Source organism: Homarus americanus, unplaced genomic scaffold (genome assembly GCF_018991925.1).
Source record: "Homarus americanus isolate GMGI-L3 unplaced genomic scaffold, GMGI_Hamer_2.0 scaffold32929, whole genome shotgun sequence".
Lineage (NCBI taxonomy): Eukaryota > Metazoa > Arthropoda > Malacostraca > Decapoda > Nephropidae > Homarus > Homarus americanus.
In genome coordinates, this window is record NW_024737097.1 from 8,405,928 (window position 1) to 8,433,599 (window position 27,672).

Genomic DNA, 27,672 nt, shown 5'->3' on the forward strand with positions numbered 1-27,672 from the left:
GAGTTCCTGCACCCGAGCTCCTCAATGTTTACTCAACATTCATACTTCCCAAGCTCACCTATGCCTCCCCTAACTGGTCTTCCTCCCTAAATGCCACACAACGTAAACACCTAGAAAAAGTGCAAAAGAGGGCATGCAAGATTATCCTCTCCCTTTCCTACTCCACATATCAAGAAGCGCTCAACACACTGACCCTTTCGACTCTCACTGACCATCACCACGACCTCATCTGCAAATTTGGTAAGAAGCTTCTGCACCATCCTCCATACCGGCTCCTACTACCACCTGAGATCCCTAGCCCGAGAATTGTTCGACACCACAACCGCATCCAGTTCATACGTGCACGAACTGATCGCTTTAAGAACAGCCCAGTCCCAACCATTGTAAAAATTATCAATACCTTGTAAAAGACCAGTGTATTCACTCCCAGTAAACACTACTCCCAGCACTGTCACTGTGTTGAAATGCCCTGTAGTTTGAGCTTTTCCCCATCAGTTATTATATATCTTATTTGTATCACTTATGTTATTTGTATATTATTTGTAAATCGAAACCCATTCCCCAATTATGTAACTGTATATTTTCAGCCTCTGGCTGCTATGCTCTTTCAGTAAACCGTTAGTATGGATCCAGTCTTAGCTGCTGTTCCACACGGAGTAATAAAGACAGAAAGATTATTGGTACTTGATTTAAACTATTGTATCTATTGTTTATGTTCAACATCATTACTGGTGCCTTTTGTTATCTTTCTACCCAAATACGGTGTATCTTTATTTCTCCCTATGAGTCCAACAAAATGGAGCATCCTACATATATATCAACATGAAATAAATATTATGTTATGTATTATACTAAAATTAATTATCTAACAACCATAATACAACAACTAAATAGTAACACAGCGAGAAGTGAGTCAGTCAGCCGCGATCGACTGGTTGGAAGGAAGTTTCATAACTTGGTCTGACAAGATATAGACTAGAAGTTATTTTCGTCAATCACTTCACGAGTGAATACTATCCTAACAAAGATTGGTTGACGGTACATTCTAATCTCTATGAATCGGTTGGTACATTGGGGTATTTATGCAACGGAAGAAAGGCCAGCTTTTCTCACTATATGGATAAACAATGATGCCACGCCCGAGGAAGGAGCTGACGAAGCCAAAGGTGCCGTAACTAATTATGTGGTGGTCACCGAATGATAGCAGCGCCAAGTCCACGGACGAGAAGGAACCTGGAAGTAGAAGAAGTGGAGATGAAGCTTATAGACGCACTGAAGACAGGAGAACCTGTAACAAGTAAGGTCAGGTTAGTAGCAGAACAAGCGTCACGACCACCACACCTGCACCACTACACCAACGTCACCGCCCCTACACCAACGTCACCACCCCTACACCAACACCACCATCAACTCAAAACCACCACCACCACCACCACCACTACCACCACCACCACCACCTACCACTTTGCTGTCACTCGGAATCGAGTATGACGATCATCCAGCTATGATACAATGATATGAGTTATTAAGGATGTCACCTAGGTTGGTGAGTTTTAAAGTGACTAAAGAGGCCGATACAGGACCGGCAGAGTCGTTCACAGATGTTGCACATGTGGATGGCTCCATCTAGTGCGGGATGGGCGGCGGCAGCGTCTTTCTGGCGCTGGCGCTTGTCTGCCTCGGTTTGCAGTTGGGCTAGTTCGAAAGTAATAGTCTCCCAGGTGAGGGGGTCGATTTGGCACTTTTTCAGGCTTGTCTTAAGACTATCCTTATACCTTTTCAGTTGCCCGCCAGCTTTACGTTTACTATTCGTTAGATGACTGTAAAATAGCTGTTTTGACAGTCTATTGTCGTCCATGCGGGTAACATGGCCTGTCCAGCGTAGTTGTTCATGGATAATGGTTGCCTGGTTGCTCCTACAGTTGGTGTCAGCGAGAATATTGGCATTTGTTCTCTTGTATTCCAAACGAGCTCGGAAGGTGGAACGTAGACTATGTTGGTAGGGTGTGTCATAGGAGGGAAGATCAGCTAAAACTAATGGCCCATCACTTTTTTGGTAGATTTTAGTGTATATAAACAGAAAATAATTTCAGTTTCAATATTTTGCAACCTTTTGCTAGGTAAATTTTAGCGTGAAATTTATCGAAAATCTAACGTACAGCTGCATTAGTGCATTACAATTAAATAGTGAACATTGCTTTCTGACTTCATTCTTTAACAACCCAACTAACAATATTTTTTTCTGTTTCAGATTCTGATGCATTTATAAGTTGATAATATTTGCGATGGCTGCTTGTGTCAGGACGAGGAACCAAAAATCCAGCCATCTCAGTCACTATCTTGGGTCTGGGAGAGAGCTCCTGAAGTCGGAGTTGCCTACATTGAGAGATGCTTTGAGATACGGTGTTTTAATCAGGCAAATCAGTGAAAAGAACCAAAGAACTTACACAAACAAAGACATTGCCAGTGATATGACCAAAGCTGTCTTGGCACAGTACACTCTGGCTAACAGCTCAGTTCAAGCCTCCAGTCATAACAAGTCAGAAGAAGATTAGTGAGAGACTGCCTAGCCAGTTGGGAAAAGGCAAGAGATATCTCTCTTGGGAGAAGAAAACTTGCAGTTAAGGACAGCTTTGCCAAGCAACTGGACCAGTTATTTGACATAATTACTTGCAAGTGCCCAATTGTTCTCTGTCCTGAGTTTGGATGCGATCGTGACTGTAAATCCGAGGCCCACATCTCCTGTATTTGCAAGCGTGAACTGAAGATTCCTGTGATCGAACTGGCATTTGTCAAAGCACAGAGAGAAGACTGGCAGTATAGGGGCTCTCATGATTTCTAGCCAAGATATTCCGGAGTTCAAGAGACAGGAGGCTGCCACAGAGAGACAGAAGAGGAGAAGAGTTGCCGAGGAAAAGAGACTTGAGAAGGCCCAGGGTGAGGTAAAAAAGGCCAATGATTGGAGTCAAGCTGATTCAGAGTTTAATGACTTCCCATGGCTGATCCGAGTGCTGACCAGGAGAATGGTGACTTTGTCCCTAACCCAGAAAATAATGATCCCAAACCTTCCGGGCATAAGATTCGAAATAGGAAAGATATCCCGAGCATAGCTCTGGCCAGCATGCGACACCACACTGGTCTCAGAGAAACTGCAGAGATAGCAACAGCTGCCTGGATTGACGGTGGTTTGATAACACCTGATGATGTTCACCTGGTGATAGATCATAACAAAGTAAGGAGAGCTCAGGAGAAACTTGTCAGTAACCTAGAAGAGGAGTTTGATAAGGGGATAAGACAAAATGGAATCAATTGTTTGTTATTTAATGGGAGAAGGGATGACACTAAAGTGTTCATGAAAGTTGGAGATTCTGACAAGTTGTTCCCTGCCATGGTGAAGGAGGAACACTACTCCTGCTGCAGTGAACCAGGAGGGAAGTATTTGTGGCATTTCACTCCAGAGAAAGATGACATCAGGAAACCAGCTGAGATAGTGGCAGATAACATTGTGAACTGGCTCAGAGAGAGGAACGTAGACCAGACCCTGCAGGCCATTGGAGGGGACAGCACCAACACGAACACAGGGTGGCAAGGGGGGTCATACAGTGGATAGAGCGGAAGATTGGGAGGAAGCTGGTCTGGATTGTTTGTGACCTCCACACCAACGAGTTGCCACTCAGACATCTGATCCAGGAGCTGGATGGCAAGACTCTTTCAAACAACAGATGGTCTGGTCCTCTTGGCAAGATGCTGGACTCTGCCACTGAGTTAGAAATAAATCCGAGCTTTGAAAAAATCACAGTTGGCCCTCCACTCATTGAGCTTGCACATACTGTCATTGACGACCTGAGTACTGACCAGTACTATGGTTACATGATTTGCAGTGTCATCAAAACTGGGGTCATGCCTGATAGACTTGCTTACCTGCAGATAGGTCCAGTCTCACATTCTAGGTGGCTCACAACGGCTCTCAGGTTCTGCAGAATTTGGGTCGCGCATCATAAACTGAAAGGGAACCAGCTTCACAACCTGAGACTTATTGTCCAATTCATCGTGAGTGTCTACTTGCCAAATTGGTTCAACACCAAGGTCAAGTCATCAGGTTCTCCGAAGGTCCGAGGTATGTTCTCTCCAGCTTGAGCTCCTGAGGAGTCAGCCAAGGAAGGTTGTTCAGATTGTGGAGCAGACTGTGAGGAGATTTCCTGGTATGCTCTGAGGCAGTTCTGCAGACAATGCTCTGCAGTAAGGATGAGGAGGAGAGAAGAGTGGCAGTCAAAAAGATCTTGGATATGAGACTTATGAGAGGATCTGGGCATGACGAATCAGTTGGTGACGATTCCTTCAGGGTCAGGAAGACTCCTGAAGTCAATCTAGGTGCCAAGACCCTCACTGATCTCATAGATCTGGATAACATCCAGGCTGGCAGTGAGCCCCCTTACCTGCAGCCTCACCAATGTTCAAGTCAGAGCTTTCCTGGACAACCCCATGCATGTCCCTGCCTGGCCCTCGCACACCCAGAGTATAGAGCGTTGTGTACAGCAAGTGAGCGAGGCCAGCAGTCACGTGTACAGCCAGGAGAGGAGGGAAGGCTACATCCGAGCTCAGGTGGTCAGCAGGGAGGTGATGAGTAGAAACAGAAGCAAGAAAGACATGTTCTCTATGGTGTGCAGCAACACCGGGTCGTAGTAGTAAAACCGGTTTTTGTATTTGATGATTTTGTTTTCTAAAGGAATATTAGATTTAATAAATGTGTCAAGATCATTCGTTTCACTATTCTGGATCATTTTCACCCTAATAAATTAACCTGATACATTTACTTTACTTTAAATAAGCTATTTAGTGGTGTTGGTAAAAGGGTGGGAATACTGAATTTTCATAAGATTTCAAGTTAAAATTGACCTAGCAAAAAATAAAAACTTTTCAAATCTGAAGATATCACATGATTCTGCACATAGAACTACATCATTAATACCATGGGCCGATTTTTCAAACTCAAAAAAAAATATTCGCCTCCGTATGACACACCCTGCTATGTTGGTGAAAGTTTTCAAGTGCCTTAAGATGCCTCCTGTAAGTAATCCATGTCTCATTGCCATATAGCAGGGTGGGGAGGACCACTGCTCTATATACGTGCAACTTTGCAGATAATTTCAGCTCCCTACAGCTGAAGACATAGGTACGGAGTCTGCCAAAGGCTTGAGATGTCCGCGGTGGTGGACAGGTGGAAGCCGAGATACTGAAATTGGTAACATCAGATGATTAGAGAGGGTTGTACCATTAAGCTGGATGGATGGTGGAGGTGTGGCTAAACAAGGGGCCACCTGAAAGAGAATCTGATTCTTACGCACATTCTCCTCAAGGCGGAAGTGTGCATACGCATCTGCATTGGTATTCAAGATCTCCTGCAGGTCGCGTTCAGTGTGAGCGACAAGGGTGAGCTCATCTGTATACTGAAGTTCAGTAATGGAAGGTGCCGATACCTTTGTTACTAATTGAAGTCGTCTTATTTTGCAATGATCCTACATCCTGTACTCTAAGTCTACTCCGCCGGCTAAATTGGCACCAGCAAGAGTAAGGAAGGCAGCAAAGAAAATGGAATAGAGAGTTGGCGCCAGTACACATCCTTGTTTTACTCCCGTTTGTATGGGGAAGAACTCAGACTGGGTGCCATTGTGCAGGACACTGACGTTCATGCCGTCGTGGAGTTGCCTCACAATGGCGATGAATTTTGTTGGGCAGCCAAACTGGCTGAGGGTCCTCCAGAGGGCTTCCCTGTTGACCAAGTCAAAGGCTTTGGTTAGGTCGATGATGGCCATGTACAGGTCACGACGCTGTTCTCTGCACTTTTCCTGTATCTGATGGGCAGCAAAGATCATGTCAGTGGTGCCACGTGATGGTCTAAAGCCACACTGAGATTCTGGGAGGAGGACTCGGGCGATAATCTTGCCAGCAACAGACAGTAGCGAGATCCTGCGGTAGTTGCCACAGTCTGACCGGTCTCCCTTGTTCTTATAAATATTGACGATGGAGGCGTCTTTAAGAGCTTGTGTGATTTCCTCCTTTACTCACATATTCTCCAGGAGAGAGTGGAGATGGCCAATAAGCAGAGGTCCTCCTGCTTTATACCCTTTGGTTGGGATTCCATCAGGCCCTGAAGCTTTGTTATTTTTCATCTGTTTGATGGCAGTAACTACCTCATCCAGGGATGGAGGATAGCTGAGATGGGTCATCTCTGGATGCTAAGGCACCTGCTGGGTAGTCAGGACATCCTCATTGGTGTTTCGATTAAGCAGAGAATGGTAGTGCTCTTTCTAGCGCTGTCGGATACCTTCTTTGTCTTCATTAGTTAATAAGGGAGTTACCGTCAGATGAGCGGAGGGGGGCTCTGCCATGAGTAATTGGCCCATAAAATGTTTTAGTGGAATTGAAAAATTCGCACATCTTTTGTTAATCTGCAAGTTTTTGCATTTCACATGCTTTATTTTCAAACCAGTCGTTCCTTAGTTTGCAAAGTTCGCGCTGGGCCGCCTCTTTCTTCTTGAGGAAGGTATCAGCTTTGGTCCTAGACTAAGGGTTGTTCGGCCAGTCAGTTAAAGCAGTCCTGGTGTATTCTTTCTGCATGTGTTCTGGGTCTCAAGTTCTATCTACAGGAGCGAACACAAACACCTGTAGAGTTTTCGTAGGTTCTATTTACTGGATAAACAGATATGTACACAAGGGAGGTGGTGCTCCTTACTCTGTATGGGGGTCAACTAGCCTCTAGGCGACATGTGGCAAGTGATACATTAACAGCTCCCATATGTTGCCAGGCACATTAATTAAGCGTGTGGGACATGGTAAATACATTGCCACATGCTGCTAGCTAGACTGAATAAATAGTGTATATAAATGGAGCACATACATAATATACATACATAATATACATACAGCATACATAATATACATACAGCATACATAATATACATACACTTTCGACCTGGCCAAGGGTCTCTCTGCAGGTTTTTGTCGTGGCTGTGTCGAGAATACCCCATTCGGCACTGGGATTTGGGTTGTTTGTTGTTGGGTTGCTTATCAGCCCATGTTCGAGCTGCTCTCTGAAATCATGTGCTACCGATGGATCCTCCAGACGCTTAGTGTTCAAACCTCTTCTGGAGGCTTGTTGCCTTCGCCGTTTTGGGCGATGTGAAGTGAGAGCTTGGAGCTGACGAGCGGATGATCAGTGTTGCAGTGGTCTGACCTGCGCATTGCTCAGGTGTTGAGGATATCTCAGAGATCACTTTCTGTGACAATGATGTAGTCAATGAAATGCTAGTGTTTGGATCTTGGGTGTTACAACGAATCCTTGAACTTGTCGGCCTGCCTAAACAAGGTATTGGTGAGAGTGAGGTTGTGTGCAGCACACTTGATGAGGAGTAGGCCGTTGGGATTACACTTGCCTAGTCCATTTCTCCCTATAATTCCCTGCCAAATTTCAGCATCTCTACCAACTGTGGTATTGTAGCCACCAAGGAGCACAACCTTATCTTCTCTGTATCCAGTGTTGGGGCGTATGCACTGATGGAAAAGGCATGACATGAGTCATTCAGTGAGACTCTGAGCGTCATGAGGCGCTCTTTGATCCCAACAGGCATTTCAGTTAGCCTGTGCAGGATGCATTGGTGGGAGCCGGGACTCACTATTGGCTGCTATGTTATATCTAACCAGCTCTTTTGCCACAAGGGCAGTTCTTCTTTCAGGACGTGCATTTGTGCCAGTATCCAGAAGGGTCCTGACATTCCACGCAGCGACCATAAGAGATTGTATAGTTTGTTTTTATTTTGATTTGTAATTATATATTGTTTTCGACCGCATAAGGATAACCTTACTGGGTGAGGTTGCCCAGTCAGGTTGGTTCTTTAGGCAGGCGTTGTTTAAGGCAATTTTTCTAGCCCCCTCAACATGTGGGGTGAGCAGAGTGGATCCTCGACAGGGTTGATCAGTCGCACGGACAGGGCCGGATTGCACTGCTGCCTAGAGCCCAGTGCATAAGCGACCATCTTATCTGTGCCACCCATGTACAGAGTTGTGAGTAGAGACTCCCGGCAGTCATCTCTGCCTGTCCCCGTCGCCACTCATCCATCGCCATAGGACTTTTGGGGTATAAGGGTTTGATGATGATGAGGAGTATGATGAGCTGGATGATGGCAGCACGTGAGTTGATTTATGTGGTGAGGCAGGAGCCCAGACTGCAACCACACATCTTGGCACTCCCTTTTCCTGATCCAGTGGTGCAAGTGTTGCAACGACTGGTGAGAGGGAGAGTTGCAATGGACTACCGATAGCCCAGCTTGTTTAGTTTTGCCATAGTAGCCTGTCCATCATGCATTGCTTTCTTCCGCCGGTGTAGTCGTTGGGTTCCCATGTTGGTCACCTCTTCTGCGTGTACCACCATTGGGGTTTTGTTGGGGATCTGTAAGCAAGTCTGCCTGATGCAGGGCTCCACCGCAGATTTTTTTGTTTGGGGTTTATTCCTGTAGCCTTATACCTACGATGGTTTATCCGCAAGGCAGCGGGGCAGTGGTTGGTAGGTGCCATGACGTATTTACATGCCAGTGGGCCTATGCGCCATCCTTCTGAGGCCCACTGCTACTCCGAGATCCCCTGATGGTCTAGCCTGGGCCCTCGGGGCACCCAGTTACCGTGTGTTGCCACAAGGGGGCACAATAGTAGTCTTGAAGGTGAAGAGGCTGTGTACTGGCAGGGGAAGACTTATGCAAGTTGCTTCCCTGTTCTCCCCCAGGGCTAGCCAGCGACGGTAGCTGAAAGCGAGAGGAAGCAAGTAGCGCTTGCACCTTAACACTAACATAATGCTGCCGCACTAGACACATTACACCACCCTGTGCACACACACACACACTTCATCCTTGACCACCGACGGGTCAAGACGGGTCAGACGCACCTGGCGCTGCTCAGCAGCAGCCACGTCAACTATTATGTTGGCCCATACCAACTCCCTCCCCTGAACCCTCCTCCCCACCGGAATAACAACAGGTTCTCGCCAGAAGTTACTATTTCATTTGGGAAAGGAATGGAACCAGTGTTGAATAGTGGTGAACAGTGCTTAAGTCAGTAAAAAACAACTCGGCAGTTGAGTCTTACCTAAGCTAACCTTCACACAGTGAGGTCCCAGGAACCCAGTGATAATTCCCCTGAGACTCCACGATAGAGAGGCCTGGGACCACACCTCAGACCACGTGGTGTCCCCATGATGCTACGACACCACGAAGTGAATGAGTTGCTACAGCATCATGTGAAGTTCCTCATAACACCATCTGTGAGGGAATTACTGCGCCATGTGATGCCCCTCATAACACCATCTGTGAGGGAATTACTACACCACATCAGACCCCTCATGCACCATCTGTGAGGGAATTACTACACCACATCAGGCCCCTCATACACCATCTGTGAGGGAATTACTACACCACACCAGGCCCCTCATACACCATCTGTGAGGTAACTACTACATCATCAGGCCCCTCGTAACACCATCTGTGAGGGAATTACTACACCACGTCAAGCCCCTCATAACACCACCTGTGAGGGAACTAGTACTCCACGTGATGCCCCTCATAACGCCATCTGTGAGGGAGTTACTACACTACGTGTCTGCTGTTCAACACCTCAACTTACATGATCTACGTGTGTAAACATTAATCTGTATGTTCACTGTATGTTCCTTCACCTTTCTCTAATGAAGGCTTTTGTTAAACCACCAATGTATGTAATAAGTCATTTGTGTATAATGTATATTTTCAGCCTTCGGGCTGCAAACTTTTTCAATAAACCGTTTATTATTATTATTATTGCACACACACACACCACCATCATCACCATCACCACCTCCACCATTACAATTACCATCACTCTACCACCATTCATACTTCCCAAGCTCACCTATGCCTCCCCCACCTGGTCTTCCTCCCTAAATGCCACACAACGTAAACACCTAGAAAAAGTGCAAAAGAGGGCATGCAAGATTATTCTCTCCCCTTCCTACTCCACATATCAAGAAGCGCTCAACACACTGACCCTTTCGACTCTCACTGACCATCACCACGACCTCATCTGCAAATTTGGTAAGAAGCTTCTACACCATCCCCGACACCGGCTCCTACTACCACCTGAGATCCCTTGTCCGAGAATTGCTGTTCGACACCACAACCGCATCCAGCCCATACGTGCACGAACTGATCGCTATAAGAACAGCCCAGTCCCAACCATTGTAAAAATTATCAATAACTTGTAATAAATCAGTGTATTCACTCCCAGTAAACACTGCTCCTTACACTATCACTATGTTGAAATGAACTGTAGTTTGAGCTTTTCCCCATCTAGTTATTATATGTCTTATTTGTGTCACTTATGTTACTTGTATATTATTTGTAATTCGTAACCCATTCCCCAAATATGTAACTGTATATTTTCAGCCTTCTGGCTGCCAAGCTCTTTCAATAAACCGTTAATTATTATTATTATTATTATTATTATTATTATTATATCCACCATCACCACCATCATCACCACGACCACCACCACCACCACCACCATCACCATCACGCCACCACCATCACAAGCACCACTACCACCAACGCACCTAAAACACCACCACACCACCAACACCATCACCACCACCAACACCAACACTACACCACCAACATCACCACATATCCAACACCACCACACCAAAAACACAAACACACCACCACAACCACCACACTAAAAACACCACCTTCACACCTGAGCCATCACCACTACTACCACCACCATTGTCTCCACCACCACTATTGTCTCCACCACCACTACCACCACCGTTGCCACACAACCACATTACCACCACAACCATCATCACCACCACAACACCACCATCACCACCACACCGCCACCATCACAAGCACCACCACCAGCACACCACAAACACCACCACACCAAAAACACCATCACCATCACCAACACCACCACACAACCACCACCACCACCACCACCACCACTATCCTCGTTGCCAGCACACCACCACCACCGGTGCCAAATCACCACCACCACCATCACCAACACCACTATTATCATCTCAACCACCACCACCACTATTATCATCTCTACCACCAACACCACCATCACCACCACCACCACCACCATCACCAACACCACTATTATCATCTCAACCACCACCACCACTATTATCATCTCTACCACCAACACCACCATCACCACCACCACCACCACCACCACCATCACTACACTTCCCCTCTATTACTCACCAACAAAAGCAACATCTTTGTCGATAAGGTTTTCCTTACACCACTTGGGGTCGTCACTGGTCACCAGGAAGACTGGGTAAGGCACTCTGTGGGAAAACGTAAGATAACGGTGTTTACTGTACATAGCCTGTCTGGCCTACCAGGAAGATTTTATACACACTATAAAGTTATTGATGGTTTACGTCTCTTAGCAAAGCCTTCGACAGAGTCCCCCACGAAAGACTAATTAGAAAGGTAGAAGCTCATGGCATCAAAGGTGACATCCTTAAATGGATTAGGGCGTGGTTACAGGACAGGAAACAGAGAGTGAGCATTAACGGCACTAAGTCCCATTGGATCAACGTCACAAGTGGAGTTCCCCAAGGCTCAGTACTTGGACCAATATTATTTATTATATACATAAACGACATAGATATCGGCATTGACATCAACATAAGTAAATTTGCTGATGACACTAAAATAGGACGTGTTATCAAATCTGACGAGGACTCGGCAAAACTACAGGAAGATCTAAACAAATTTTTCGCATGGTCTGAAAAATGGCAGATGAAATTCAACGTTGACAAATGTAAAGTACTCAGTATAGGAGATGTAAACAGGGAAACCAGATACCAGATGAACAACGATGCCATAGAGAAATCCGACTGCGAGAGAGATTTAGGAGTAATGATAAGTAGGAACCTTAAGCCAAGTAAACAATGTGTTTTTGCTCGTAACAAGGCTAATAAAGTACTTGGGTTCATACAAAGGAGTGTTAGTTACAAGACTAGCGAGGTCATCCTAAAACTGTATCTTGCTCTTGTGAGACCACACCTGGATTACGCAGTTCAGTTCTGGTCACCGTATTACAGAATGGATATAGAATCCTTGGAAAGAATTCAGAGGAGAATGACAAGACTAATCCCGGGCATTAGGAACCTTGAGTGTAGAGACAGGTTAAAGCATCTTAATTTGCACTCCTTTGAGAGACGTAGAGCGAGGGGCGATCTGATAGAGGTGTATAAGTGGAAGGCAGGGCTAAACAAAGGGGACATTACAAAGGTACTCAAACTATCCAACCAGGAGCGAACTCGTAACAATGGTTTTAAATTAGACAAATTTAGATTTAGGGGTGAAATAGGTAAACACTGGTTTGGAAACAGAGTAGTGGATGAATGGAACAAGTTGCCAAATATCATCATTGACTCGAATACGCTGGATAGCTTCAAACATAGGTTGGATGCTCATATGAGCAATAGGGGTTGGGTGTAAACGGGACTGCCCAGTATGGGCCAATAGGCCGGCTGCAGTTTCCTCCATTCTTATGTTCTTATGTTCTTATACACTAAGTGTCTTATGTTTATCTTTGATTATTTTACTTGTTTTAGAGACAGTAGCGTGTTTTTGTCCTTGTCTTCTTCCTTATTGTGTTAGAAAGTGAGTAAGTAGACAGATAGATAATATAGATGGCTAACGTGATGAGGTGTTGTTCATATACAAGTGAGAACTTAGGAGGTGAAGCCTAAGGTAAATATCTTTTGTATTTTGTTTGTGTTTTGTTGTTTGTGAGATTAATTATGTCAGGCAAAGGTTTACACACATATTGTTATTTAAACTAGAATTAAATAATTTCACTTACTTTTTCCTGAAGAAATCAAACGCTCGTTGAAAATAAAGTTTGTCCAGCGGAGTGAGCTGGAACCTCGATTTTATATATCCAATATAATCTGTTCTACGGACGTGAACGGTGACTTTGGTGATGTTTTTGTTGGTATAAATACCAAGTGCCTTAATTCCCTCATCAATCTTTTGTCTGGCCTTGTCAGTTAACTCCTTCTTGAAGACCAACTCTTGACGAAACTGATCTCTGAATGGGAACAGCATGTCGGGTGGACAGGGGTTGTCCTTCACATAAACAGTTTCTTTGAGGGGGTAGTGAGTTGGTTGTTCGTCAGATAGCACTACTTTACGGCTCTCGGCAACAAGTTTTCGGTAAAGATCAGTGAAGCGAATGCTTCTAGTGTATCTTGGGAAACATTCAGGATCTTCACCAGGCAAATCCAACTTAAAAAAGATTTTTTCCAATGGTTTCTGCAAGTTATTAAGTAGAGACACCTGTGAGGAAGAGATGGGGGGAACACATGTAGTTATCCAATGCAAAAGCTAGCTCGTACTGGTTCACTGTTGTAGGTAAGTTCTTTTGGAGCTAAAACAGTCATGCTTACCCGCACGCCAAACACCTTCCTCAACAAAGACAGGGACATGTACTGGCAAATCTTGTTTCCTGTTCGGGCTCCCCAGTTCATGGTGACGTAGGGCAGCGAGCAGTCTGTGTGATAGAGAGCTCAGGTTAACCTCTTATGGAGATGGACGAATGCTTCCATTCACTACCAGAGTGTCTCCCTTCGTATACTTACCATCAGTTGAGGAGTGAAGTTCTCCTCTACTCCATCACTACTGGAGTGCCCCAAGATCTCGTTCTTCTCCCTACCGTCTTTCTCATTCCGGCTTAACCTCTTGAGTGATAGATAGATAGATAGATAGATAGATAGATAGATAGATAGATAGATAGATAGATAGATAGAGTGTGAGAAATCCTTAGTGCTGGTTGACGAATGAGTACAGTGAAAGACATATGAGTACAATGAGTGACGCAAGAGTACAGAGAGTGGTATGTGAATACAGTGAGTGACATAAGTACAGTGATTGACACATGAATACAGTGAGTGACATAAGTACAGTGAGTGGCGCATAAATATAGTGAGTGACATGATTACAGTAACTCATTAGTACAGAGAATGACACATAGTAACAGTGAGTGATACATAAGTGCAGTGAGTAACACATAACTACCTGTATACTGAATCACACATAACTACACTGAGTCACACATGAAAACAGCGAGTGACATGTAACTACAGTAAATGACACATGAGTACAGTGAGTGAAGACACGTGCGGTACTCACTGAACAGGTTGTCACGGGGGAGAGGCAGGTACCGGGGCTGAGGAAAACATCGTCCAGTTGCCACCACACTTCTGTTGATACCTGAAGATGATGGCAAGTTGTGAGACCTTACTGCAACACACACACACACACACACACACACACACACACACACATTTGTTAACCATCAGTGAGACAAGTCGTGCCCTGAAGGCGCTCCGGGTTTTGGCAGCCACGCCGAGTCTGTTTGATTCTGCTATATCCCAACACCCTACCAGCCTTACTACACCGGGATTTATTCAGCAAAACATTCAAGTGATCAGTGCAATGATTGATTACCAAACAGTGTTCCGATAGTGCATCCCAAGAAGAAGCACAAAAACACAGCAGTGTAATACCAGACAGTGGGCACTTTGTCGGTCACCTTCAAAGTGCCAGTGAGAAGGACCACTGCGGTGTTTACATATATCGTGGATACTGTTTACGACTGACAAATATTAACAATGTCTACCAGTGTCAGTGGCCCTCAAAGTGTTGCCAGTGAGTTTATGGCCACCGGGGACAAACACTTCCGTCCGTCCACACCAACAGATATCAACAGATGGGCACCAATCACTTACTCCCGACGCTCTCTGCACCTTCCAAAGCGTGGGAACGGTTATCCTGATGGCAGTGTTATCACGCGACTCAAGTCACTGAACATATTCCACGCTCGCAGCCGTAGACAAGGGCGTCATAAACATAAACCCATTAGGACCATAACCTCCACTAGGAAACCAGAGAAACCCACCCCTGACAGACCGTACCATTACACTGAAGTTCCGCGGATTTGGTATGATCTCCCGTCTTTACTGCTCTCCAACGTCACTTCCCTAGCTAACAAGTTTGACGAGCTGGCAACCACAGTCAGGTCAGCCGCCGCGAGCATCATTGCCACATGTGAGGCTTGGCAAATTGTGCCTGAAACGTGTCATATTGAGGGATATCAACTCTTTCATCACCTTCGTTCACATGGACGTGGAGGGGGCTTTGCCCTCTTCTGTCAAGATGACCTACGCCCTTCACGCCTGGATGTTCAAGTCCCAGCAGATGTGGAAGCATTATGGATACGTGTTGCCCACCCGCGCCACACTGCTTCCTTCATAATCTGTGTGTCATACCATCTGCCTCGCTCACCCACCAGAGACACTCTTATCAATCATCTCATTACCACCTCAGACTACCTAAGAGTTAGGTACCCATGTGCCAAGTTAGTATTTTGCAGGGAATATAATGAAATTGACACCACTGATATCCAGGACCAGCTGTCACTATCACAAGTTGTGAACTTCCCCACACACGGTCAAAATACCCTTGACCTTATCTTAACCTACTCAGCGGACCAGTACCAACCACCTCAACCAATGCCTCCTATCGGGTGTAGCACACACCTATCAGTGCTCTGGTCCCCAGCTGCCACTCCCACTCAAGTACAGAGATCCTACATCAAGACCTACAGGCCGATTACTGACTCTGCAGTGCGTCTCTTCGGGCAGTGGATAGTTCACCATCCCTAGACTGAAGTACTTAATGTGGATGACGTGGACACCAAATGGATAAATTATACCAACACCACCACGGAAGCTCACCACCACTTCTTCCCAGAGAAGTCAGTCAGATCTCACCCAGCTGATTTGCCCTGGATCACACCTCGGATCAAAAGATTTATGCAACAGAGAGACAGAGCCTTTTATCTCAATGACCACAACTTCTACAGGTCCCTTCACAACCGAGTCATCCGCGAAATACGCACTGCAAAGAAGTCTCACTACCCAACCAAATTGCAACACCTAAAGCAGACCAACATCAGTCTGTGGTATGGTAAGCTTAAAGAACTCTGTGGACAAAATAATAAGACACAACCCCTCCCCTTCCTCAGCCATCTCAATAATGTTGACGCAGCTGAGCAATCAAATAACCATTTCGCTACTATATGCCAGACGCTCCACCGGCTTGACACAACCAATCTCCTTGCTTACCTACTAGCCCCCTTTTCCATTGGCTTAGTAGAAGAATTTGAAGTAGCAAAAAGCCTGGACAAACATAAAGTTAAAACGCTCCACCACCCCCATTGACTTACCATGAGACTCTTCAAGGAGTTCTCCCGGGAGCTTACTAAACCCCTCTGCTCCATCATCAATGCTTCTCTCAGTCAAGCCAGATGCCAAGCTGACTGGAAGACTTCTTATGTGTCACCAGTGCCCAAGTCAACCAGCCCACAATCCTTAAATTAGCTACGACCCATTGCAATCACCCAGCTTAATCTGTGAAAGTTTTGTGTTTGACTGGGCTTATGCTGATATTGCAGGAGCCGTAGATCCTCAGCAATTTAGTAATATGAAAACATCCTCCACCACTCACTGTCTTGTCAGCTTTCTCGACTACATATACCGCCATCTGGAGAAACGAAAAACGTCTGTAGCTGTCGCCTTCATTGACTTCACTAAGGTCATTCGGCCTAGTCGACTAAAATTTAATCATCAACAAAGCTATCGACCTCGGGTTTTGAAGAAGTCTTATACCATGGCTTACAGACTTCCTCATTAACCGACGCCAAGCTGTACGCTTCCGAGGGGCTGTCTCCACCTTTCAGCCACTCGTCTTTGGCGTCCCCCAAGGCACCAAGATGGGACCACTATGCTTCCTTATGTTTATCAATGATGCCCAAAGAGAAACCCCTGCTCGCTGGAAATATGTCGACGACTTCACCATTGGGATCAGCGTCAACAATTCTGCTCCGGACTATACCGCCCTTCAGGATTTATTGTAGTCTCCAAAACTGGATCACCAACAATCACGTCACCATCGACCATGCCAAGACCAAGGTTATGCACATCAACCTCTCTGGCGTTGTCCCACCCCCTTCCATTAATTTAGGTCCCAACACACTCCAGGTTGTAGATTCTACTAAGCTCCTCGGCGTCACCATAGACAACAAACAAAATTGTAAACCACACGTCAGTGAAGTTGTCAAATCCTCCAGTTTCCGTCTCCAACTCGTCCGCCGACTCAAGTCCTTCGGAGTTCCTGCACCTGAGCTCCTCAATGTTTACTCAACATTCATACTTCCCAAGCTCACCTATGTCTCCCCTTCCTGGTCTTCCTCCCTAAATGCTACACAACGTAAACACCTAGAAAAGTGCAAAAGAGGGCATGCAAGATTATTGTTTCCCCTTCCTACTCCACATGTCAAGAAGCACTCAACACACTGACCCTTTCGGCGCTCACCGACCATCACCACGACCTCATCTGCAAATTTGGTGAGAAGCTTCTGAACCATCCTCGACACCGGCTCCTACTACCACCTGAGATTCCTCGCCCGAGAATTGCTGTTCGACACCACAACCGCATCCAGCCCATACTGATCGCTATAAGAACAGCCCAGTCCCAACCATTGTAAATTTATCAATAACTTATAATCAACCAGTGTGTTCACTCCCAGTCAATCTTACTTTTTGCACTGTCACTATGTTGAAATACCCTGTAGTTTGAGCTTCTCCCCACCTAGTTATTATATATCATATTTGTATCACTTATGTTACTTGTATATTATTTGGAAATCAAGAGATCCATTTCCCAATTATGTAATTGTATATTTTCAGCCTTCCGGCTGCCATGCTCTTTCAATAAACCGCTAATTATTATTATTATTACACACATAGGGTAACACACACACACACACACACTCACAGAGTAACACTCACACACAGAGCAACACACACACAGAGTAACACACACACACACAGTAACACATACACACACTACTACACGTGCAAGCAGTTTAGACTAGTTTAGTCTGTAACCAGTATAGCAACCAGAGTATTATACACTATGGATGAATAAGTTTTCACAATGCATTTTACATTGAGCCGCAGGGGCCCAAGATGTTTTCTTAGTAAGCATGTAGTAAGCATAATAAGCATTTAGTAAGGAAATATTTCGCCTGCTCAGTCCCAGCTGTTTTAGTTAATTATACAGTCTGGCCACAGTGTGTCGACCACAAATGTCTCAATATGACGGTATCACCTTTGAAGCTTATTACTTATTCAATTAATGACTCTTTCTTGATAACTAGATACACTGATTATCACTAGTAGACTTTCAAGTATTTGAATGAAAATTATTAGTCAGATTTGTTAGATATTTGCAAAGTCAATTAAGGATGACACCCGGCTCTAACGAGATAATTTCCATACAGCTATTTCAGTAACGCTGCTGATATTGATTCAGGTGTTCATGTCAAAAGGAAGTGACTCATACCGACCCTCCCTGATGGTAGAAGCTTCTAGAAGCTTGGATCGATGCATCATCCTTCGTGACCTCATTGTCAGTTAGCCCCGGGGTAGGTTCGCCCTGGAAGAGCTCGGCAGTGTTTAGCTGGACACCACACATTACTGGTGCAGCGAGCTAAGGATACCAGGCGTGGAACCAGTACTGGTATGATTACCTGGGAAGTATCCCATCTACCGAGCAAGAGTAGAGTGTGAGCGAGGTATGTGTACCGGAAGAATGTCGAGGAATTCCATTCTCGTAGGTGTGGTGTGCACCTGCGATGTGGTGCTATAATATAACACAAGTGATCGTGGGCCCTTCGTTCCCTGTGGCGAGTCCGGTGGTACAGTTTACCGAGGTTGTTATAATCATGGTCGTGGTTGTTACGATCATAGTCGTGGTTGTTATAATCATGGTCGTGGTTGTTATGATCATAGTCGTGGTTGTTATAATCATGGGCGTGATTGTTATAATCATGGTCGTGGTTATTATAATCAAGGTCGTGGTTGTTATAATCATGGTCATGGTTGTTATAATTATGGTCGTGGTTGTTATGATCATAGTCGTGGTTGTTACGATCATAGTCGTGGTTGTTATAATCATGGTTGTGGTTGTTATAATCATGTTCGTGGTTGTTATAATCATGGTCGTGGTTGTTATAATCATGGTCCTGGTTGTTATAATCATGGTCGTGGTTGTTATAATCATGGTCGTGGTTGTTATTATCATGGTCGTGGTTGTTATAATCATGGTCGTGGTTGTTATAATCACGGTCGTGGTTGTTATAATCATGGGCGTGGTTGTTATAATCATAGTCATGGTTATTATAATCAAGGTCGTGGTTGTTATAATCATGGTCGTGGTTGTTATAATCACGGTCGTGGTTGTTATAATCATGGCCGTGGTTGTTATAATCATGGTCCTGGTTATTATAATCATGGTTGTGGTTGTTATAATCATGGTCGTGGTTGTTATAATCACAAGAACATAAGAATGGAGGAAACTGCAGCGGGCCTGTTGGCCCATACTGGGCAGTCCCGTTTACACCCAACCCCTATTGCTCATATAAGCATCCAACCTATGTTTGAAGCTATTATTTAGTGGATGAATAATTATTTAAAGAACATCAGTGGCCAAAGGAAGGCTATAGGTAGAAGGATAAATCGTGGCGAAATTTACCTCAGGGATGATTATAGGGTATTGGCGAGTAGGGTTAAAACCGAGATAAGGAAAGCCAAGAGGAATAATGAGGTAAGGATAGCAAGGGAGGCAAAGACAAACCCCAAAGGATTCTACCAAATGTATCAAACTAAAACTCGAGAAAAGATTGGACCAATACTGTCAGATACCGGCGAGCTCACTGATAACGACGGAGAAATGAGCAATAATTTGAATAAATATTTTTCAACAGTTTTCACCACCGAAAATTTAAACATGATACCCGGGGCACCGACTCTATTCAGAGATAGTGAAGAAAACAAATTAAGCGAGATAGTAGTGACTAGTAACGATGTTAGTAAGCAAATAGACAAACTGAAGCCTAATAAGTCACCTGGTCCCGATGAGATATTTGCCAGAGTATTAAAGGAATGTAAGGAAGAGCTTAGTATGCCCTTAGCAAAGTTGTTTAACATGTCCTTAAAAACAGGTGTAGTACCAGAATCCTGGAGGATAGCGAATGTAATACCGATTTTCAAGAAGGGGGATAGATCACTTTCCTCTAACTACCGCCCAATCAGTCTAACATCAATAGTATGCAAATTACTGGAAGCAATCATTACAAACTCTATTCGAAATCACCTGGAGAAGCACAGATTGATCAATGATTCCCAGCATGGCTTCACAAGCGGATGTTCATGTCTAACTAATCTATTAACATTCTTTTCATCAGTTTTCGAATAGGTGGACAAGGGGCACAATTATGATGTGGTATATCTCGACTTTAGCAAAGCCTTCGACAGAGTCCCCCACGAAAGACTAATTAGAAAGGTAGAAGCACATGGCATCAAAGGTAATATCCTTAAATGGATTAGGGCGTGGTTACAGGACAGGAAACAACGAGTGAGCATTGATGGCACTAAGTCCCATTGGAGCAACGTCACAAGTGGAGTTCCCCAAGGCTCAGTACTTGTACCATTATTATTTATTATATACATAAACGACATAGATATCGGCATAGACAGCAATATAAGCAAATTTGCTGATGACACTAAACAAATTTTTCGAATGGTCTGAAAAATGGCAGATGAAATTCAATGTGGACAAATGTAAAGTACTCAGTATAGGAGATGTAAACAGGAAAACCAGATACCAGATGAACAACGATGTTATTGAGAAATCCGACTGCGAGAAAGATTTAGGAGTAATAATAAGTAGGAATCTTAAGCCAAGTAAACAATGTGTATTTGCTCGAAACAAGGCTAATAGAGTACTTGGATTCATACAAAGGAGTGTTAGTTACAAGACTAGCGAGGTCATCTTAAAACTATATCTTGAGCTTGTGAGACCCCACTTGGATTACGCAGTTCAATTCTGGTCACCGTCTTACAGAATGGATATAGAATCCTTGGAAAGAATTCAGAGGAGAATGACAAGACTAATCCCGGGCATTAGGAACCTTCAGTATAGAGACAGTTTAAAGCATCTTAATTTGCACTCCCTCGAGAGACATAGAGCGAGGGGCGACCTGATAGAGGTGTATAAGTGGAAGGCAGGGCTAAACAAAGGGGACATTACAAAGGTACTCAAACTATCCAACTAGGAGCAAACTCGTAACAATGGTTTTAAATTAGACAAATTTAGATTTCGGCGTGAAATAGGTAAACACTGGTTTGGAAACAGAGTAGTGGATGAATGGAACAAGTTACCAAATATCCTCATTAACTCGAATACGCTAAATAGCTTCAAACATTGGTTGGATGCTTATATGAGCAATAGGGGTTGGGTGTAAACGGGACTGCCCAGTATGGGCCAATAGGCCTGCTGCAGTTTCCTCTATTCTTATGTTCTTATGTTAACTCTATATTTCTTATGTTTCTGTATTGAGAGCTTTTGTCAATCAAGTGACACACTCCCCGATTCCACCATATGTATCTTATCATCTCTGTTCATTGTATATTTTCAGCCTTCGGGCTGCCATGTTATCTTAATAAACCGTTAATTATTATTATTATTATTATTATTATTATTATTATTATTATTAATATTATTATTATTATTATTATTATTATTATTATTATTATTATTACACACACACACACACACACACATAAGACCATGGTTATGCACATCAACCTCTCCCTCGAACTTTGTCCCACCCCCCTTCATTACTTTAGGTCCCAACACACTCCAGGTTGCAGATTCCACTAAGCTCCTTGGCGTCACCATAGACAACAAACTAATTTGGAAACCACACATCAGTGAAGTTATCAAATCCTCCAGTTTCCGTCTCCACCTCCTCCGCCGACTCGAGCTCAAGTCCCTCGGAGTTCCTGCCCCCGAGCTCCTCAGTGTTTACCCAACATTCATACTTCCCAAGCTCACCTATGCCTCCTTAAATGCCACACAACGTAAACACATAGAAAAAGAGGGCATGCAAGATTATTCTCTCCCCTTCCTACTCTACATATCAAGAAGCGCTCAACACACTGACCCTCTCGGCTCTCACTGACCATCACCACGACCTCATCTGCAAATTTGGTGAGAAACTTCTGCACCATCCTCGACACGGGCTCCTACTACCACCTAAGATTTCTCGCCCGAGAATTGCTGTTCGACACCACAACAGCATCCAGCCCATACTGATCGCTCTAAGAACAGCCCAGTCCCAACCATTGTAAAATTATCAATAACTTGTAATCAACCAGTGTATTCACTCGCAGTCAATCTTACGTTTTGCACTATCATTATGTTGAAATGCCCTGTAGTTTGAGCTTCTCTCCACCTAGTTATTACATATCATATTTGTATCACTTATGTTACTTGTATATTATTTGTAAATAAAGAGACCCATTCCCCAATTATGTAACTGTATATTTTCAGCCTTCCGTCTGCCATGCTCTTTCAATAAAACGTTAATTAATGTTGACGCAGCTGAGAACTCAAATAACCATTTCGCTACTATATGAAGACGCTCCCCCGTCTTGACACAACTAATCTCCCTGCTTACCTACCAGCCCACTTTCCCACTGACTTAGTAGAAGAATTTGAAGTAGCAAAACATGTGAACAAACTGAAGTTAAAACGCTCCACCACCCCCATTGACTTACCAATGAAACTCTTCAAGGAGTTCTTCCCTCTGCTCCATCATCAATGCTTCCCTCAGTCAAACCAGATGCCAAGCTGACTGAAAGACTTCATATGTGTCACCAGTGCCCAAGTCAACCAGCCCGCAATCCTTAAATCATCTACTACCCATTGCAATCACCCCAATACCCAGCTTAATCTGTGAAAGCTTTGTGTTTGACTGGGCTTATCCTGATATTGCAGGAGCCGTAGATCCTCAGCAATTTGGTAATATGAAAACTTCCTCCACGACTCACTGTCTTGTCAGCTTTCTCGACTACATATAACGCCGTCTCGAGAAACGAAAAACGTCTGTAGCTGTCGCCTTCATTGACTTCACTAAGGCATTCGACCTAGTCGACCACAATTTAATCATCACCAAAGCTATCGACCTCGGGTTTTGAAGAAGTCTTATACCATGGCTTACAGACTTCCTCAGTAACCGACGCCAAGCTGGACTCTTCCGAGGGGCTGTCTCCACCTTTCAGTCACTCACCTGTGGCGTCCCCCAAGGCAGCAAGATGGGACCACTATGCTTACATTTGCTGATAAATGATGCCCTAAAAGAAACCCCTGCTCGCTGGAAATATGTAGACGACTCCATCACTGGGATCAGCGTCAACAATTTTGCTCCCGACTATACCGCCCTTCAGAATTTATTGTACAGTCTCCAAAACTGGGCCACCAACAACCACGTCACCATCAACCATACCAAGACCATGGTTATGCACATCAACCTCTCCTCCGACGTTGTCGCACCCCCTTCCATTTCTTTAGGTCCCAACACACTCCAGGTTGTAAATTCCACTAAGCTCCTCGGCGTCACCATAGACAACAAACTAAATTGGAAACCAAACGTCAGTGAAGTTGTCAAATCCTCCAGTTTCCGTCTCCCCCTCCTCCGCCGACCCAAGTCCCTCGGAGTTCTTGCGCCCGAGTTCCTCAGTGTTTACTCAACATTCATACTTCCCAAGCTCACCTATTCCTCCTCTACCTGGTCTTCTTCCCTAAATGCCACACAATGTAAACACCTAGAAAAAGTGCAAAAGAGGGCATGCAAGATTATTTTCTCCCGTTCCTACTCCACATATCAAGAATCGCTTAACACACTGACCCCCTCGGTTCTGTCTGACCATCACCCGGACCTCATCTGCGAATTTGGTGAGAAGCTTCTGCACCATCCTCGACACCGGCTGCTACTACCACCCGAGATCCCTTGTCCGAGAATTGTTGTTCGACACCACAACCGCATCCAGCCCATACGAGCACGAACTGATCGCTATAAGAACAGCCCGGTCCCAACCATTGTAAAAATTATCAATAACTTGTAATCAACAGGTTTATTCACTCCTAGTCAATCTTACTTTTTGCACTGTCACTATGTTGAAATGCCTGTGTTTGAGCTTTTCCCCACCTAGTTATTATATATCATATTTGTATCACTTATGTTACTTGAATATTACTTGTAAATCAAGAGACCCATTCCACAATTATGTAACTGTATATTTTTGTCTTTCCGGCTCCCATGCTCTTTCAACAAACCGTTAATTATTATTATTATTATTATTATTATTATTATTATTATTATTATTATTATTATTAGTATTATTACTACACACACACACGTATATTATTATGTCTAAATCACATGCAAGTGTGTATATTTTCAGCCACCGGCTGCAACTCTATTAATAAACCGTTTATTATTATTATTATCATACACACGCACACACACACACACATACACAGAGTAACACACACACACACACACACACACACGCACAAACACACACACTACTACTACTACTACTATTACTTTTTGTCCCTCGTAATCGAGTATGTCGATCATCGAGATATCACACAATGATATGAATTATTATAGATGTCACCTTCGTTGGTGAGCTCTGAGGTGACTCCAGAGGCCGATATGGGATCAACAGTGCCGTCCGGGCAGCGACAGCGTCTTTCTGGCTGTAGCGCTTGTCTGCCTCGGTATGCAGTCGGGTTAACTCGAAGGTATTGACACCTTCTCGTGTGGTGCGCCTCCAAGCATTACGGCATGGAAACTTCGTATCCCAGGTGAAGGGCTCGATTTGGCACTTTTTCCGGTTTGTCTTAAGATTATCCTTATATCTTTTCCGTTGCCCGCGAGCGTTACGCTTACCATTCGTTTGGTGACTGTAAAGTAGTCGCTTTGGCAGTCTTTCATCGTCCATGAGGGTAATATGTTCAATCCAACGTAGTTGTTCGTGAATAATAGTATCCTCGATGCTCCTACAGTTAGTGTTAGCTAGAATAATGCCATACCGCAGGGTGGGGAGGACCACTGATCGATATACAGGACTTGCAACTTTGTAGATAATTTCAACTCCTTACTGCTGGAGACACGGGTATGGAGTCTCCCAAAGGCTTGAGATGCACATCTGATTCGATGCTCTTCATTGATGTCCGCGGTGGTGGACAGGTGAGAGCCAAGATACTGAAAATTGGGTAACATTAGAAAGGGTACGACCGTTAACTTGGACGGATGGTGGAGGTACGGCTAAACTAGGGGCGGGCTGAAAGAGAATCTGAGTCTTATGTACAATCATCTCAAGGCGAGAGTGTGCATACGCATCTGCATAGGTGTTCAGGACGACCTCCTGTAGGTCGTGTTCAGTGTGAGCGACGAGGGTGAGATCGTCTGCATACTGAAGTTCAGTGATTAAGCGGCTGAAACGTTTCTTCCTGTCTAGAGTCGTTTTATGTTGAAAAGTTCCTTCGTTCGGTACTGGATGTCCACCCCGCTGGCTAAATTTGCACTGACATGAGTAAGGAAGGCAACCAAGGAAATGCCTGTACACATCCTTGTTTTACCCTTGTTTGGATGGGGAAGAATTCAGACTGGGTACCATTGTGCAGGACACAGCCGTTCTTCCCATCGTTGTGTTGCATCACAATGGCGATGAATTCTGGAGGGCAGCTAAAACGATTGAAGGTCCACCAGCGAGCTTCCCTGTTTACCGAGTCGAAGCCCTTAGTAAGGTCGATGAAGGCAATGTACAATTCTCAATGCTGTTCTCTGCACTTTTCTTGTATCTGGCAGGCAACAAAGATTATTTCAATGATGCCACGTGATGGTCGAAAGCTACTTTGAGATTGTGGAAGGATATTTTCCTCCTCCCAGGAAGAAGTTAAGAGGACTTCAGCGATAATCTTGCCAGCTACAGAAAGGGGCGAAATCCCGCCGTATTTGCCACAGTCTGACACGTCTAGGTATATGCTGATAACTACAAGGAAAGAAGAAAACACGAAGTTCCCAAGCGCTTTCGTGTAATTCACATCTTCAGGGGTGAGTACAGACTAAAGAGAAGTACAAAACAAGGTGTATATATACAGAGGAGGGTGAGACTAGGTTCACAATGGTCAGGTATTAGGTAATGACCCTACTAATCTTTAAATAGCACCGCAACGGTCGGTAGTCAGGTCAGGTCAGGTCCTTGTGGTTATCAGCATATACCTAGATCATGCGCACCTACAGTGATTTACTTGCATAAATGGATTCCATGCGCCACTTCTTCTACCTCTCTACAAGCTGTCCTGGACTGTCTCCTTTCGTTACTGAATACTCCTCTTCGATGATCAAGGCCCACAAATTAAAAATACGTTTGAAATTTCTCCAGACATGCCTTAGTGAAAAAGTTATGCCGAGATCAATCCTCCCACAACGTGTCCTGAAGATGTCTGACCACCCCTTTGATGAGTTCCAAGAAATTATCCTTAAGAAACATTTTGAAATAAAGAAAATTGAAGTGGATGAAGCTTTCTGTATTGTAAGACAAAAAAAGCGTGTTTTTAATGTGACCATACCGAGTTATTGGAAAAAGTTCATGTTGGATTACTGTTTTGATAACCTGAGACGTGAGCGTTCTGATCTTCAAGCTAAGATAGACCACAAATTGGCACTCCTTATTAGAAATAGTGATTGGACTAAGGATGCCAATCACAACTGTGTAGTGAATCTCTCCTCTAAACAACTAGACAATGATACCTTGTGTGCCCTCGGCTATGGTTTAAGTTTTGATGGTTCTAACAAGGGAGTCGACAGTGTTGACATAGCCAGAGCATTTTGCAATTTGGAGAAATTCAGTAATTTGACAAGTGAAGAAGTGTTGTGTATGCATCTATGTCCAAGCCTTGTATTCCAAACTGTCCAGAAAGATTCACCAAAACAATCCAAGCCCTTAAGAAAAATAAGGATCTACATGTCACTAAAGCAGATAAAGCCAACACAGTAGTGATCTTAAACAAAGATGACTATATCTCTAAAATGAATGACCTTTTATGTGATAATACAACATATTCTAAACTCATAAATAATCCTCTCAACACAGTTAACACCCAGTTCAACAAAAAACTGAAGTCTCTATTGAGAGGCAAAGCTACTCTTATTAAACATCTTACTTCAACGTCCCCTCCACTGCCATACATGTACGGTGTAATCAAGACCCACAAGCCAGCAAGACCCATCATTAGCTCAGTTGGGTCAATCTCTTATAAACTATCTAAATGGTTAGTTTCTTTACTAAATCCCCTAGTTGGCAACATTTCTAACTCTAATATCAAGAATAATATGGATTTGGTTGATAAACGCAATAACTTATACATTAATTATGATTTTAAACTGGTCAGTTTTGATGTAACATCACTCTTTACAAAGGTCCCAGTTGATGATTTACTAGAGTTCTTCATAGATTCCCTGGATAATATTTCATTGCCCGTCTCGAGAGACGACTTCATCGAACTCATCAAACTATGTATTAAGGATTGTAAATTTGAATTCAATGGAGAATATTATGCTCAAAAATTTGGTATGGCA

General features: G+C 44.1%; 1 protein-coding gene across 1 annotated transcript in view; it reads right to left on the bottom strand.

The window, feature by feature from the left end:
* Positions 1-542: 542 nt before the first annotated feature.
* Positions 543-27,672, bottom strand: part of LOC121873191 (galactoside alpha-(1,2)-fucosyltransferase 1-like) — a 35,288-nt gene continuing 8,158 nt past the window's right edge. The window contains exons 3-7 of the mRNA XM_042376539.1: positions 14,241-14,321; positions 13,499-13,602; positions 12,913-13,388; positions 11,295-11,380; positions 543-1,233 (exon numbers count right to left, since the gene is read on the bottom strand). Of these exons, the coding sequence (XP_042232473.1) occupies positions 1,046-1,233; positions 11,295-11,380; positions 12,913-13,388; positions 13,499-13,602; positions 14,241-14,321 (935 nt within the window). The 3' untranslated portion in view covers positions 543-1,045. The remainder of the gene's footprint in view (positions 1,234-11,294; positions 11,381-12,912; positions 13,389-13,498; positions 13,603-14,240; positions 14,322-27,672) is intronic.